Source organism: Crocodylus siamensis, chromosome 1, assembly GCF_052110815.1.
Source record: "Crocodylus siamensis isolate JL-2025a chromosome 1, ASM5211081v1, whole genome shotgun sequence".
NCBI classification, from domain to species: Eukaryota; Metazoa; Chordata; order Crocodylia; family Crocodylidae; genus Crocodylus; species Crocodylus siamensis.
In genome coordinates this window covers 114642381-114659885 of record NC_143395.1, presented here as the reverse complement: position 1 = coordinate 114659885, position 17505 = coordinate 114642381, and the positions used below count along the sequence as shown (strand labels likewise).

Here is a 17505-nt window from a genome sequence, read left to right as displayed (position 1 = left end):
GCCCTGTTGAAGTCCTAGGTGCACATGCAGACACTGTGCCTGGGAGCAGCTGATTCCAGCACAAATAGCACTGGAGTTTATCATGTCACCTTAATGTCATATATAGATACACTCAATCAGTTCAACTGCTTGTAGAAAATACTGTGAGCTTGATTGCCATCTCACGTATATCAATATAATTCAGGAGCAATGCCGTCACAGTTAAAGGAGTCACATCAAAATAAAATGTGTAATTATATCAGAATCTCAACTTGTATTTAAAAACTGGGTGCATTTTAAATACGGTCTTTCAAGTTCTCCTGAGACTGCAGGTAAAACAAGATACATTTAACATTATCCTTCAATTTACATTATTTTGTGGCAGAAAAGCACTCCACAGTCTAACACAATTCTGCAGTCTCTACTTAAGATAGACCCAAGACCAGGAGCATTAGAGTACTGTAAGTCCACATTCGGGTGCATTAAGGATAAGTCAAGATGTGTGGGAGGAGGAAAGACTACAACAGCTCCTCCCTGCATGATACCTGCCCAGAGAGCTCAGTCCCTTTGTTTCCACAGACATGCCATTTTCTTCATTAAAAAGTAAATTTGACATCCAGTAAATTAAGATTTTGTCAAGCATTTTGTTATATTAATGAGAATGTGTGAAATTGTAAATGGTTTGGGAGAGAGACATAGCTCTGACACAAAGGCTCTTCAGAAGGGATTTAGAGCCAACTGTACAAGGCACCTGGAAACCTGTAGAAAAAAAGTCAGCCCTTGCTCTCTAGTCCTCCTAGTGCTGAGAGGTGCATGTCACCTGAAAGTTGAACACAGTATCTTGAGAACATAGATATTTTTCCCCATCCCTCAGGTCTAAATTATTTTTTAATGGATAAAAAAGAAACCCTGAGGACATAAGTAGAAAGACCTCAGAATATAGGAACAGAACGTAAGCTCAAAGAGCTGAAAGAAAAAATCAGGCCAGCGTCACCTGTGACATCGTGAAAAAATGGAGCCAGGGCTACAAAAGGAAAAAGCTTTCTTGGGAATGCTACATAAAAAGGGACAGCACCAGGGAGAGTAAATGTCAAATAACCAACCAATCTTTAGAAAATATCAGAGTGATATAAATACCATCTCATGAAGGGAATATAGTTGAAAATAGCAGTGCAACCTTACAGGAACAAGCGTCCTACTTTTTTGAAAGTGACCTGTAGGAAAAATTACTAAAGTCTTACCATAGCGAGCTGAAGATTCAAACAACATTGTATACTTCAACAGCTGTAGTCTGGTAGGTACCAGACTAAGAATTTGATAGCACAGTGTGAGTGAGGGAATCTACAATGTGAAAAATATAGTTAAAAGGCTTTAGATACATAAAATACCAGTAACCAAGAGTCAGACCACCTCTTATGACCAGCATTGATGCCCCTGAAATTAAATTCAGTTGGTTATTTAGCAAATTAGGAAATATAACGTAGGCTGTAGCAGAATATGAAAAGGTGACAAATGAAAAATAAAATATACACCCAATGGTGGGTTAAAAGTGCATCCAGAATCAAAATGTCAGGGTCATTTTACATAGTTTCTATTTCCTGGATCCAGCCCCTTTGTAGACACTTATCTTTCTTCTATTGCAAGTCCTTGATTTTCCTCTCAAATGAGAATGCCTCGTTAACTGGGTCTATTCCAATAGGTAGCCATGGGTCTACATGGTACATCAAACTGCTGCTTTAGTTGTGTCTTGTTGTTGTACTGGGGCTCCTCATTACAGAGAAGCTGGTATCTGAAGAAGCCTTTCTAATCCATTTCTGTTACCTTTTGAGTGACAGCAGTGTTCTTATTTAAGAGATGTCTCTGCTCCCATCATTTGTTCCAAATAATTTATCTAGAGGCTGGTAGGAGGTTGCAAAGAGACACCAAAATCCTAATTACACTGTCAACTTTTGCATTTTTAGTCCTGGATAAGACTACAAATTATAACCATTGTGTGATTAGATCCAGAGTCAGGGATCCTAAGCTACTGTTACAGTATGTCTTCTCAGCAGGAACTCTAAGAGAGGAAATGGCAAACATACTCAGTGAGAGAAAATTACAAGGTGTAATGATCCAGTTTGGCCTGCCCTGCCCTAAGGAATGCCACAGTAGGTTATGAATTCCTGAATAGGTATTTAATCCTGTCACTGAAATGTGAAATTGAATAGAAAGCATCTTAGCAATAAAGCACTTCCTGACAGTAATGTTAAAATAGTCTAAAGTAAAGAATGTGTATATGTTACCAGATGTGTAGACTTGGCTAATTGAAGTTACAGCATACCAAGCTCCCACACAAAAGGGAATTTTCAAAAGGCTGGGGCACCATATGATTATTCAGTTGCTCATTCATTCATCTTTTAAAGGAAGTACATTTCCACTAAGTTTGCACAAAGCATGGTATTAGTTCTCCTACGATTTCATCTTTTTACTGACTTCAGATTATTCTTTATGGACTAGATTCTCAGCTGTAAACCTGCAATGACCAAGCCCCTGAAAGACTGAGTGACACTCTGTGACACAGAGCCTTTTCCAAGAAGATAGGATGGTGCTGAGACTGCTCTAATTAATTCCAGCGGGCAAGTCAGTCTTTAGTAGGCGTGTGTGAATAGGGAAATATTCAATTCAGATTTGACCAATTCAGAGGACAGTGATTAAATTCAGTGATTCAAATCACTGTACCCATTCGATTCAACTGAATCAGATCAAAGATTCAGCACTGATTCAGTGCTGATTCAGAGGTTCGAATCGGCCAGGGAGAGGCAAGCACAGCTGGGTGGCTGCAGGTACTCCTATGGCTCCTCCAGTTGTGCCTGCCGGGTGAGAGAAGCCACGGGAGAAGCCCCCATGGCGGCCCTGCCCAGCCCCAGCCCCTGGCCTGCCCCAACCTCTTGTCACTTAAAAAAAAAAATAAAGCCCGCACTCGCTGGCTGCAGCAGCAGGGAACAGGGCCTCTGAGGCCTCATGGTAGAGCCCCCCTGTACTGCACAGGGCAGTAGGGGCAGTGGAGATCTCCCCCCTGCCTGGCACCCGTGCAGCAGCTGCCCCATGGTGCAGGTTCAGCGTGGCTCAGCAGGGCACTGCGCACAGTCTGGGAGCTGGGGCCACTGGGGCTGAGTGGTGCCAGAGTGGTGACACATGGAGCCATCACACCTCCCAGACAGTGTGTTGTGTGCTGCCAAGCCATGCTGCACCCATTCAGTGCAACAGCTGCTGTGCTTGTGCCAAGGCAGGAGCAATCCCTGCTGCCCTCTGCTGCCCCGTGCTGCACAGGGGAGTTCTGCCACAAGCCCTCAGAGACCCTGATCACCGCTGACAGAGCCAGTGAGTGCAGGGCTTTTTTTTTTTAAGTGCTGGGAGTCTGGAGCTGGGCAGGGCAGCCAGGGGGGCTTCTCCAACAGAGAGGTGGGAGGAGCTATGGGAGAAGCCCCCACGGCTGCCCTGCCTGGCCCTATCCCCTGCTTAGGCCATCCAGTGCAATGGGGGTGGTGCAATGCAGGCACAGCTCACTCCAGGAATCAGCAGGGCATAGCCCCTCCTCCTAGCACTGCTGCACACCCGCATCAGTGCTGGGAGTGGGAACGCTGCCCTATTGCTGCTTGCCAGCCAGTGCTGAGTGGCGAGCACTGCCGCCACTTGCCAGCTGGCAAAGACAGGCATGGGATGCAGGCACAGTAGTGCTTGGAGGGGGGCTATGCCCTGCTGCTGCTTGCCCAGCTGGCATGGGGCAGAGGGTGATGCAGGCTTGCCTTGCTCTGGGCAGCAGCAGGGCATAACTCCTGTTCCCAGTGCTACCGTGCCTGCATCAGTACTGGGAGTAGGGGCTCTGCCCTGCTGCCACTTGCCTCCTTCTGCCTGGAGTGAGCCACACCCACATCCTGTCCCCCTCTGCCCCAGCTGGGCAAGTGGCAGCAGGGCAGAGCCCCCACTCCCAGCACTGCTGTGCCCACGTACCATGCCACCCTGCCCCCATCCCTGTGTAATGCACCCCCTGCCTTGGCTGGGTAGCTTGTCCTGGTCCCAGCCCCAGTCCCAATCCCACCCTCCTACATGCCCCTTCCCTCACCCCTCTCCCAACCCCAACAGACTTACTAGTTGGAGGCAGCCGTGTCAGCTGCCTGTTTAGTCTATGGCTGAATCTCTGAAGTGGCTGAATCTTTTCTGAAGCTTTTCTGAATTGATTTGGATGCTTTGAGTCAATTCAGAGCTTTTATTTGGTTTCCTGATTTGATTTTGATTCGGAGATTCAGTCCCCAAATTGGGCCAAATCTCCTCTGAATCAAATCAGGTACCAAAGCTTCACACAGCCCTAGTCTTTAGCAGCACCAAAGCTTGGAGTAGAATATAACTGTCAATTTTAAACATCTCTTTTTCTTATAATCTTAAGGCACTATATGCTACTGATAGTTTAAATGCTTACAATAAAAGTAGTGACAGCTTAACCTCAGAAGGCTTCACGGTTCTTTTGCTCAAGCAATTCTTGTTCAAGTTTTACTGAAATAGGCTGAACCTTATGGTTTCACAAATTGGACTAAAATCTTATGGGGCAAAGCTGCAGAAATGCCTTTAGGCTTGGGGAGAAACACAGCAGAAATGGCATCTTTCAGGATATTTTGAGTCTGCCATGATCAAATCTCAAGAACAATTACAAAGGCCATATTAGATTATTCATTATTTAAAAAAAAATAAAAGAGTATAAAAATCAAATTATGTTCTTGGCATATGTTTGGAGCAGTTATTTTATCTGAACTAGATCACTTGTCCCAAATTAACAGCAAACATAATTTTTAAGTTTTCTCTTAAGTGTGACAATTCTCCAGGCCTTGCTAAGAAACTTATTCCACAACTGGAGAGCGTTCGTTTTTTCAAAGTCACATTCAAAATACACTGAAGAGTCATCAGGGCGACATGAGGACAAATCCAGTCAGATATTTAGAGAATAACTACTAACAGCCACATGTCATTAAAAGGCCTTGAAATTCAATATGAGATTTTGCAGGAAGCTCAGGTACAGATTTTAAAGCAGCTTTAATGTGTTAAGACAACCTATTGCCACTAAGATTTCTAGAATTGTCCTTTGTGTAAGCAGCATTTTAAAAATAACGTGATCACAGAGACCCCATAAAGACAGGATTTCAAAAATCTGACCTTGAAAGAACGCAATTGTTAACTAATTCACTGTGTCGATCTTAACTAGCAGGGATCTCACTCAGATCCTATATCATAGAAGATAAAAAGGTGCACTAGCAAAATAATTTGGAGAATTTGTAAATCCAATGTCAGTATAACCTTCCACATTGTTCACATTTAAAGAATATTTTCAAAGGAAAATAATAAAGAAAGAGCCTTACTTAAATATTTAGAACTGAGCAAAATTATTTCTCTTTTGTTTAAACTGGACTTCATAAAATTATGAAACATCCATAATTTAGCATCAGAAAAACAAGTCAGTCAAAAGTATCATAGTAGCCTTATGACAAGCTGACAGCTAAAAGTGAATCATAGAGAAGTAGGGCTGGAAAATACCTCAAAGGGTGACCTACTCCAATCCCCTCTTCAAGGTAGGATCATCCCTATCCAAACCACCCCATACAAATGCTTGTCAAACCTATCCCTAAAACTGTACAATAACTCTGTCACAACTACAAAACACATTGCCCCCAAAGAGCAAGGACAACCTAACCAGCCACAGTTAAAGCAGGGCAACAAGAGCACAGTCCCACTGCAAGGTTGTTAAAATACATTTGAGAAATTCAAGGAAGAGGGTGATGCTATAGAGAAAGGCAGAAATCCCCACAGTCCATGCCAATCTGACCATGGAGGACTCATATCATAATGCTGAAAAACAGAATCCAAGGTTAGCCTGAAAAGGTTGAGAAGAAGAACATACCAAAATGGAGCCTTTGAAATATCAAAATGTAAAGGGGCTGAGTCTGAATGTAAGGCCCCTTCCAGATGTTATGGCTTCTTAAAGATGTCAAAAAAAACCCCCAGTACTTTAAGTTAAGCTCAGCATTTGAATCAGCTATTAGATAAAAGAACCAAAAATCCCCGCTGAAGTACATTAGGGAGCTGTCTTGAACTAATGCACTTCCTCTTCCGATAAAGTGCTGGGGGGGGGTTTTCACATCTGTCAGGAGCCTACACGATTAATGTGTTCACTTTGGGATAAATAGCAACATGCCATGCATTCAAGGAATTTAGCATGCAGTAAAAATGGCAAACCAATCATAGAGATGTTAAAGGTGGAATATCTTTGTGGCAGGTTTATATCAGAGTTAATTTCAAAGTGTGGTGTGTACAAGGGGAGTCTGGATTCAGGAGCTACTCCTTGGTGCTGGTCTGCCTCGATGTCTTTTAAATATGCTGTCATGTGGGGACCCTACATCAGATACAGGCTCCACAGTATTGTGCTGGTCACAAACCAATTGAAATGTCTGGGTGCACAGGGAACCTAGGATTAGCCAATTCTGGCAGACACAGAATCTATATGAGGGTTTTTATCCCAGATCCCGAAAACTACACATCCTGCCATGCCAGGCCTTGAATGTCTGACATAGCAGGATACATGATTCTCAGAATCCAGGTTAAAATCCCTCTCTTCAGATCCCATCCCACCCCACAATTAAATTAACTTTTAAAGGGGATCTAAGTGATCCATCAAGACCATTACCTGCCCATAGAAAATGAAGTATCTGGAGCAAGCCATGATAGCATCAGGCAGTAGGAAAGAAAAGGACTATAGTTCTTTCAAAAGAAGTTCTTCCCCAGAAGTAGGAGTATAAGAGCTTCCACCAAACTGAGAATGTGAGGAAATACAGAATTTAGAAAGGATCCTAATCCCTATTCTGCACAATCAAGTGAGGCATTTTCAATTTATTAAACAAACTGATGGACAAGAACAAAAATACATGCCTTGTACACTTCAAGTCATTTGGCTCCTTCTTTCCTGAGCATTTTTATGAGAAATTGTACAGAAAGGCCTCTTTGTCCTCTATAGATGGCCACCTCGTATCAGAATAAACTTTATGATGTTTCTCAGTTTATAGGTTCAATAAAGTTATTGGCATTACACACTGGTTTTTACAGTTGTGACCAAATCTATTGTGTTGTATTATTTCATAAGCTTTTGGCTTTGTACACAGGTTCCTACTTGTGATGTTCCTAGCCCATAGTCAGAATTTATCCTCCTTCCAAAACAGTCAGCAGTCTTTGTCTCCACTCAAGAGTATCTGATGGCAGCTACCTTGAATGAAAACTGGCAAACTATTCAAGTAAGAAGAGGAAATGAAAAGGAAATGTTCTTTTACATACATCCTGAAATTCTTCATAAATCAGAGCATATTGTTTAAATTACCTCAAACATTTATACAGAAGAAAACTCTTTGTCTAATTACTTTCAAAATATGGAAAGTGAGTTAAACTTGCCAGGGATTTGCCTTTCACCTTCCTCGGAAAATTTGCTCAAATTTGATGAAGCTTTAAGCCTTTGAAAAATTACAGTTTTCATGTGCTCAGAAGAGATTTCTTAGATTTTAGCAATCAGATTTTCCACGAAGTCTATCAACATTGGACATGATCTAGCATGGGACTGATCAGGCCTTTCCCTGCAATTGCAGCACTGGACTTCTGTGGGCTACAATATCACTCTTATGCATGCTAGGAATTACACACACACACACACACACACACACACCATTAAGGTTGCAAAGTAAACTACTCAAAAGTTACAAGATTCTAGAATTAAAATTACCTGAGCAACCTTAATTCAGCACTATGATAGTAGGCAACTGTCAATCCTCTGGATCATGCTGTACACATAAGAAGTCTAGTCAGATGCCTGATGAATCCATTTGTGGCTGATGAGCTGAATTTGAGAGTGACACAGCTTGTTACAAATTTCACAGATCCATATGTTGTCTGAGTTGGAGTCCAAGTTTACAGCATGCTGCTTTCTTTTTTCTCGCTTTGCTTCTTCCTCTGGACAAAAGCCACTTCATATTGAGCTGCATCCAGTGCCAGGTGTTCCCTCCAAATCAGACAGGATTCTGTGCCCTCCTCCCAGCTTTCTACATTGATATTGAGCAACTTCATATCATTTTTGCACACATCATGGTACTGCCATAGAGGGCGGCCCTGCTTTCTAGATCCACCTTGAATCTTGCTATACAAAATATTCTGGGGGATACAGTACCTTCCCATTCTCCTGACACGGCTAATCCATCACAACCTCCTCTTCCTGGTAGTAGTTTCTAAGCGTGTTAGTCCTGTATGCTTCAGTACCTCTGTGCTTGGTAGTCTGTCTTCCCACTTTATTTTCAGGATCTTATGCAGACATTTCATGTGGAAGCTGTTCAGACTCTTGATGTGCCAAGCATATGTAGTCCACGTTTATGAATCATAAACTAGGGATGACAGCATACAATCCTCATAGATTTGCATGATCGTTACCAGTTATTCCATGTATGTTTCTGTAATAGCCCAAAATTCTTAGCTACCTTTCCGATTCTGTTTGTCAGTTCAGTTTGAAGGTCAAGATTCCTGTTAATTACAGAACCCAAGTAGCAAAAACTGTCAATACCAACAAAAGATTTATGTCAGGTATTGGTTTTTTCACCCCTTGGTACATGGTCACAGTCTTATTGAGATTACTTGCCATCCCTGAAGCTCTTGAATAACTCCGAAAATCTGTCCAAGAGATTTTGCAGGGAATTTTCACTGTGGACAACCAAGGCCATGTCATCTGCAAACAGGAAATCTCTCAGAACCATTTCTTTCCCCTTGGATTCCATGCAAAACCTTGCAATATTGAACAAGTCTCCATCTAGTCTGGTTCAAAGATAAATGGCATCATCGCTGTTCTTGAATGAATGAAGAAGCAGGAATGAAAAGTAGATGCTAAAAAGCATGGGGGTTAAGATGCACCCCCTTTCACCCATTCCTGATGCCAAAAAGACATTTGATTCTTTTTTTCATACACTATAGTGAATGAAGTTCAGCAATTTGGGGGGACAGCCCAGTTTCTTCAGAACAGTAAAAAGGCTTTTGACTGTTTTGAAGGCCTTTATCAGATCGATGAACACGATGTACAGTGTTATTTGTTTTTCTCTACACTTCTCTTGCATTTTCTTGGTCAAACATCTCATAGAATCATAGAAAATTAGGGTTGAAAGGGACCTCAGGAGGTCACTGAGTCCAACCCTCTGCTCAAAGCAGGACCAGCCCCAACTAAATCATTCCAGCCAGGGCTTTGTTGAGTGGGCAAGCAGTGACCACCCGCAGCCACTAGCAACAGACATAGTGGGGCTCACAGAAACATGGTGGGACCCAATGCATGACTGGGCAATGAATATCAAAGGCTATAGGCTGTACAGGAGGGACAGGACAGGGAGGAAAGGTGGGGGTGTGGCACTCTACATTAAGGAGGAATACACATCCTCATCAAGTAGCACAGGGTCAGAGGAGGGGCACACTGAAGTGCTCTGGGCTAGAATACAAGGCAGTGGAGGGGAAAGAGACTTAACAGTGGGGGGGTCTACTACAGACCACCCAACCAAGGGGAAGAGCTAGACCGGGAATTCTTAAGTCAGGTCACGGAGGTAGTTAGGTCAAAAGACGTGGTCATCATGGGTGACCTGAACTTCCCAGACATCTGCTGGGAAGAGCAGTCAGCCAGGTATGACCACTCACGTAGGTTCCTAGCCAAAATGCAGAAACTCCGTCTAACCAGGAGATGCACAGCCCCACCAAGGGAGTGCTGAATAGAGGGAAATAATTGCTTCCCTTGGACAGCTAGGAACGTTCCTACTAATGCTGCCCAGTATGCTCTTAGCCTTTTTGGGAACAAGGGTATACTGTTGACTCATATCCATCTTATTGTCCACTGCAACTCCCAAGTCCTTTTCTGTAGAGCTGCTGCTTAGCCAGTTAGTCGCAAGCCTGCAGCAGTGCATTGATTTCTTCCATCCTAAGTGCAGGACTGTACCTGTCCTGGTTAAATCTCATGTGATTTCTTTTGGCCCAATCCTTCAATTTGTCTAGGTCACTCTGAGTCTTAACTCTACCCTCCAGCATATCTAGTACTCCCCCCAGCTTGGTGTCATCCGCAAACTTGCTGAGGGTGCACTCTATCCCTTCTTCCAGATCATTAACGAAGATATTGAACAAAACCAGCCCTAGGACCGACCCCTGTGGCACTCCACTTGATTCTGGCTGCCAACTAGACATCGAGACATTGATCACTACCTGTTGAGCCTTACAATCCAGCCAGTTTTCTATCCACCATACAGTCCATTCGTCCAACCCATACTTCCTTAATGTTCTTGCAAGAATGCTGAGGGTGACTGTATCAAAAGCTTTGCTAAACTCAAGGTATATCATATCCACTACTTCCCCTGCATCCACAGAGCCAGTCAGCCATCTCATCACAGAATGCAGTCAGGTTGGTTAGGCATGATTTGCCCTTGATGAATCCATGATGACTGTTTCTGATCACTGTCTCCTCCTCCAAGTGCTTAGAAATGGATTCTTTGAGGACTTGCTCCATGATTTTTCCAGGGACGGAGGTGAGGCTGAGCAGTCTGTAGTTCTATAAATCCTCCTTCTTCCATCTCTTAAATATGAGCACTATATTTGCCCTTTTCCAATAGTCCAGGACCTCCCCCAATCACCATGTATTTTGAGAAATAATGGCCAGTGGCTCTGTAGTCACATCAATCAATTCCCCCAGCACCCTTGGATGCATTGCATCCAGCCCCATGGACTTGTACATATCCAGCTTTTCTAAATAGTCCCTAACCTGTTCTTTCAATACTGAGGGGTGCTCACCTTCTCCCCAAACTGTGCTGCTTGGTGCAGTAGTCTAGGAGCTGACCTTGCCTGTGAAGACCAAGGTAAACAAGACATTGAGTACTTCAGCCTTTTCCTCATCATCTGTCACTAGGGTGCCTGACCTATTAACAAAGGGACCTACACTTCCCCTGACCTTCCTCTTGTTGCTAACGTATTTGTAGAAACCTTTCTTATTACCGCCATACCCCTTGCTAGCTGCAACTCCAGTTGTGCTTTGGCCTTCCTTATTTCATCCCTGGATGCCCGAGCAATATTTTTATACACCTCCCTAGTCATCTATCCAAGCTTCTACTTCTTGTAAGCTTCCTTTTTGTGTTTAAGAGCTCTCTACTAAGTCAAGCTAGTTGCCTGCCATATTTCCTATTCTTCCTGCAATTGTTCCAACAATTTTCCAATGTTCAATGGGGAGATAGCTCTGTAGTTGTCACAGTTGCTTCTATCCCCTTTGGTTTTGTATAATAGTACAAACCAAGCATCTTTGAAATCTTGCAGTACCACTTCCTCTTTTCAACAGAGCAGTATAACTTCATGAAGCTTTCAAACTCATTTGTTGTTGGCACGTTTGTAGGTTTCATCAGGCAAACAGCTGTTGCCAGATGCCTGGTTCCCAGGAATTGATTTAATTGCTTTCTGCAAATCTTGTAATATAGGCTCATTGCCCAAATCCGTCATAACTTGGAACTGTGGTAATCCTTTGAGTTCTTCATGTTTGATTTCAGTCTCATTGGAGTATAGAATTCCATAGTGTTCAATCCCATGCTGAGTTGTTTTTGTTTATCAGTAATGACATTTCTATTTACGTTTTTCAGTAGAGCAGTTTTCTTCTTGCCTGGACCAATTGCTCATTTGATGCCTTCATATATTCCATGACTATCACCTGTGTCATCTGCTTTCTGAAAATCATCACAGAGTTTCAGCCAAAAAACTTGGGCACATTTTTTAGCCTCCTTTTGCATTCCTCTTCAAGCCTTTCTTAGATTTTTCAGGGTTATTATGTTGGGAGATTTCTTATAGTTGTTTAGTGCTGTTCTTTTGTTCTCAATCAGTGGTAGAAGGGTTTCAGAGTGCTCTTCAAGGCAGTCTGCATTTTTCTTGCATGTTTTGCCAAATGCTGTTACATGCTGTTAGTTGCTGTTTCAACTAACATTGAACATGTTAGTTTTTAAGTTTTCCAAAGCCTCAGTGGTTGAGTTGTTAGGTAACCTTGCTTTTACAACTCCTTCGCTGAAGAGTTTGCATTTTTCTATCTCTTTAGTTTGGCTGATGTCTATTCGACAATGACTGGTAGTTTTGCTATGGTGGATCTTTTGGCACTGATCCTGAATCAGAAGTAAACTAAGGCATGATCAGTGTTACAGGCAGCACTGTAATATGATCTTATATGCAGGATTTCTTTCAGGTGGTTAAGCCTGGCAATACGAGATCTAATTGGTACCAGTGTACTGATCTTGGATGGTTCCAAGATATTTTTATTGTGATTTCCCCAACAAAGTTGGTGTTGATAACACATAGATTTTGATTTGTATGAAGTTCTAACACTCGCTGGCCATTTTCATTCATATTACCAATTCCATGTTTGTCCAGGGCAGTTCTTAAAACTACATCCAACTCTTGCATTGATGTCACCAAGTATTATAATGGCATCATTTCTGTCAGTTTTTTCAGTTTCTTCAAGTTGTTGGTAGAAAATATTCTTGTCTTCATCACTAGCTTGAAGGGGAGACACATAGACACTAAACAACTTGGTGAAGCCATTCTGTGTATGCACTCTGAACATCGGGCGTCAAATAGATACAGAAATGTGGTTTACATAGAAAGATAGTAAGCTGTTTCTAATAGCAAAGCCTACTCCCCGCTTTCTCCTGTTGGCTTCCCATGCCACAGTATAGTGTTATCATTCTCTTCAATAGAACCTGTATCTGAGAGCTGAGTTTCTGATCATGTGAGCCATGTCAATTCTGAGCCTAAGCAATTCATAGTTTACTAGTGCCATTTTCTATAAATCAGAGTTTGAATCGAACCTAGGGGTCAGAGTTTGAACATTCCAGCATGAGAGGCACTTTATTATTTTGACCAGTATAAATCACATCAAGACCTTCAGCACCTAAGCAAGAATATGGAGGAATAGAGGCTGCTTTAGATCTACCATCCCCCATTTAGACCATTGAGACAGAGTCTTTAATTCTTTATTACTTTTTAATTTAAGGATACAGTCTTTAATTATCTGATAACAGTGGAGTTTAATTTTCTAGAGCCACAGGAGTGTGCTTCTGACCTGGCTGCACCACAGGCCAGCACTCGTCTCAACTGGGGAAGAAGGGAAGCGAGAAAGTGTGGAGAGAAGTGGCTGCCAATGTCATGGGGGGGTGGGGGGGGAAGTAGAGAGAGAGAGAAGGGGGAGGGAGACAGCTTACCTCTGGTAAACGGTGCCTGCCTTGGGAACAGGGAACTGGGAAGAAAGCTTACCCCCAAGTAAGGAGGCTGAATTGAAGTTCACAGACCATGAAAAGCCTGGTGCTGTTTAATTTTTGAATGGTTAACTTTGCAATTTTAATAAGGACCTCTTAACCTGTTGTTGGTATGTATTTGTAACATAAATAGGGTTGCTTCCTTTCTATATAAAGAATGCATAACATCATTCTCCCCAAAGCCCTCCCTTTGTAACTGAGGTGACAGGCTGTACGTTATCTCCTCTTACAAAAGCATATCAGGCTAGAAAAATATAAGGCTTTGAATCCAGCTTTGATGATTCATGCATCTTTATTCCTACACATTTACTCCTCACATCCTTTTCCCTTTGCATTAATTCTATACCAGATTTATGAGGAATATCTTTTGGCACGTATGAGGCCCAAAGGAAGCAAAAATAGATAGCTAGATAGATAGATAGATAGATAGATTTTGCCCATTGCTCCTTTGGACTGTGTTTGCCTATAAAAATACTAATTTGGTGAACAACACTGTTTCTAACAATCATGGGAATTAAAATGGAATGGCAATGTATTATAGGAAATATCTGTTAGGCTCACAACACTGGTGCTTTGTTCATGATCATTTTTTTTCTTTTAATGAAATGCCTTTAGAGTTTCTGCTGTTATGTGATATTATCTAGGGAAAATATTAGCAGCTGTTCATTCAAATCTTGATGGATAGTCCACCTACAGGCTAGGAAGCCTCATTTAATTCTCTGGACATTTAATTGATTCACCAGCATTGTTCCATGCTGCTAGTATAAACAAAATCTTCTTCTGTGTCGAAACATAAATCTGATCTTTGTCTGAAATGTGCTACTTTGTTTCCTAGCATTTACTTTTCATCCTTCAGTACAACTTCCTTATAACATATAGTACTATAAGTTTCCTAGAGGAAGGTCGGGGGATATGAGAGTTTTAGAGACAGTTAGCAGCCCTAGCTATGCCTTCACAGTCACTAAAATAAATCCCCTCATCTTGTATATCTGGCCAAAGGTTTATTTCCCCTTATTCATAAGCTGAGGAAATTCATTAGGCTCAACAACATCCGTTTTTTCTCTCTCCTCACAGTGTAGGATGCCCTCAAAGCCCTGTATGTCAAAGCTCTGTAAAGGGAAAAGCATAGCAGTGGCTACTACCAAGGATAGGGGAAACAAACTGGAACGCTAAATTAAAATGAAGGGGGGAAACAACACTTTTCAAAAAAAATCCTTGGCCTTGGGATTATGGCAAACCTGTCTTACGTGGGCAACTGAATTTCATCATGTTCTGAATTAAATAACTGAATCATTAAAGAGAATATATGCTTTTCTCTTGGAATCCATACAGCTTGTTATAATGTCAGTTGCAATCATGCACTGAAGAAAGAACGTACATTTCTCTAAATTAGCAAACAGAAAAAAATTCAAGGTTACATCTGTCCTTTCCTTTTAGCTGGCTACTTTCTCTGGATTGTTTAACTCTGACACTAACATTACTTTTAGAGAGCTATTTCCTTTTTCAATTTTAGAGACAGAAAGAGATGTTTTGAACGTTGAGTGCTAAATTTCATGATGATATACAGATTTGTGTTTTCTTTTTTATCATTTGAGAGCTGACAATATGAAAGCGTGTAATCAATAAATAATGTTTAATTCAGCTTTATTCTGCAGCAGGTAAAATGAAAGAGAATAAATATCCTAGAAAAAGATGAGGTTAGCAAGAACTGTGCTAATATGTACCACCTTTCCTTACCCCTGTAGGTTGTCCAATTAGGCTGTGTCCACATGAGCAGGAGTATGCATTTGCAGCAGCACAAATAGTAGTGGCACAAGTAGTAGTGGCACAGGGTGTCTTAGCAGGGGACAGCCAACCAGCCGGGGAGCAACACATGGAAATAGGGGAGCTGGCTGGGGTGCAGCATGCCTCAGGAAACCTCAAAAAGGTTTGCAGCACCACAAGCAGTACCTGCCTGCATGTCTGGATCCAGCCTGAAGGTCTATCCATACCTAGTGGAAGTCATTTTTTTATTAACTTCAGTGTAGGGTCAGGGAGGTTGTTTTCATGCTTCTCTATACAGTAGCCATTGGTGCTATATCAGCAAATTTCTATTTGCTTGCTTCCCACAGTGACTAGTTATTTATCAACAAAATATTATCAATGTTTTCTTTAGTTGATAACGGGTAAGTATATTGTGAGACTTAGCTGATAAATCTATGTGACAATTTTGCAATTGTACACTATATGATTAATAAATAGTAGTAATTCCCATAAATATTTTTATTTTTCTGTGTGGAGACTGTTGCAGATTGTTTGCATGGCTTTGTTGCTGTGTACTTCCACCTCCACAATACAAATTTAAAAGCTGCTGTTGATTCATAATAATATTGTAAGAAGAAAATCAAATTATATTTATTTTCATAAAAATAAGGAAATATAATGAGGGATCCAAAAGAAAATTGCAGTTGCTAAATTCTCACATTGCTTGTGGCTTTGTTAAAAAAATTTATGCTCAGGTGAGTTACACAAATGAAGCACTAAGAAAACCATAGGAGCCATCCATCAAAAGCCACTTTTGATAACTATGGACTGCATTTTCAAGTGCTTTTGGCTCTTGATCAGTTGATTCAGTTGATCAGTTGAACAGAAGAATAGGTTTTAGCTGAAAAATACCCTAGGGCAGGAGCTATTATAAGTATTGGTTGATAGGTAAAATATTGCTTTAGAAACTCATCTGACTTTGTAGAAGTCATTCATGCAGTCTCTGACTGGATAGAAATAAAGTACAAATCTTCAATGAAGCATGATCTGATGGGTTACTCCAGAGTGCAAAAATACTACAAAAAACAAACAAACAACCAGTCAGGGGCTATTCTTGAATTGCAGCAAGCCAAAAGAGTGCCCAGTGTTTTATTGTAGGGCTTTGTTACAAATAGATTAATAGATTCCAGTGTCAGAAGGGACCTCAATGGGCCATCTTGTCCAACCCCCTGCCCCCGACAGGCAAAAAAAGGGTCGCCAAACCCGGGATCATGTGATCCCAGCCAGGTGCCTGTCCAAATACTAGGTCTCCGCTCGGAAATAAGGTACTTTCTATATGTCTCAAGCATCCTCCCTGTGTTATTTTGGGGCTTCATTCCTAATGTCCAATAGTAGGAGATTTTGTTGAAGTAATATATCCATGAGGCGATTGTGTTAAATACAAGGAATTTATAAAGGTCTGTCTGCCAGATGACAGGAGGAGCAAAGAGAGAAGAGTTTTCTAACTCATAGCTCAGAGCCCGTTTCAGCCAACAGTTATCCTATGGGCTCTCTCTCAGTGTTTTGCTGCTAGAGTTGCATCTAATGCTCCTTGCTGCATTCTCCCTAAGCTTCTTTAATTTTCTCACGGGTGCCCAAACAGATACCCCAACAATGCCACAAGCCCTATGTTTGGTATACATACTAAGCCACAGAGTTGTTCCTACTTTATCCTTGCTGTATGGTTGCATGCGTTTTTGGTGACAGTCTTATTGTTTCAGCTAACTGGTTACATAAGGGAGGTGAATTGCTTCTTTAAATTTATTCTGAAGACAGCTTCTATAACCACCATCTTCAAAAAGTCTAACCCAACCTGGTAGTGAGACTTTGTTTCTTATTTTCACAAACACATCAAAGATGGAAACCTAAGCACATTATGAGGATGAGGTTGACATGCTTCCTTGTACTTTGAGGCAGCACCAGACTTCAGCACTCCATTGCTCTACCTAACCCCCTCAAAACAGGGCTTGTGTCTTTGCACCCTGATCCTTTCCTTTGCTATTCTAATGCCCACAACGCCACTTCTGATCAGAGTAATGAAATCTGAAAATTCTCACTGTAGTCTACTGTATAAAGAAACTTCTGCCTATGTTTACTGTCCAATCCGTAGGGGTGCATTTTCGTAGAAGTACATGGGCAATAAAGAGAAATTAAGCTATATGATTCCAATTAAAGTCACAGGAGTCCTAACAACTAAAATCTTGAGAGCTGCCTTGAAAATTTAGGACTGTCAACTAAATAGCTGCTCCTGGTATTTGGCAAAGTATCTGGATTTAGAAATAATTGAGACAGCATGGGATCTCTCAACACTAAATTACAACAGGTGTAATCACAGACCATCCAATGTAATAGCCATCCCACAAAATTAGCTTTTAGGAAGATCTCTTGT

At 41.6% G+C, this 17505-nt stretch overlaps 1 protein-coding gene across 1 annotated transcript in view; it reads right to left on the bottom strand.

The window, feature by feature from the left end:
• Window positions 1-12643, bottom strand: part of GRM1 (glutamate metabotropic receptor 1) — a 169306-nt gene extending 156663 nt beyond the window's left edge. Inside the window, exon 1 of the mRNA XM_090033204.1 lies at window positions 12432-12643. Coding sequence (XP_089889330.1) covers window positions 12432-12643 — 212 coding nt within the window. The remainder of the gene's footprint in view (window positions 1-12431) is intronic.
• Window positions 12644-17505: the final 4862 nt, after the last annotated feature.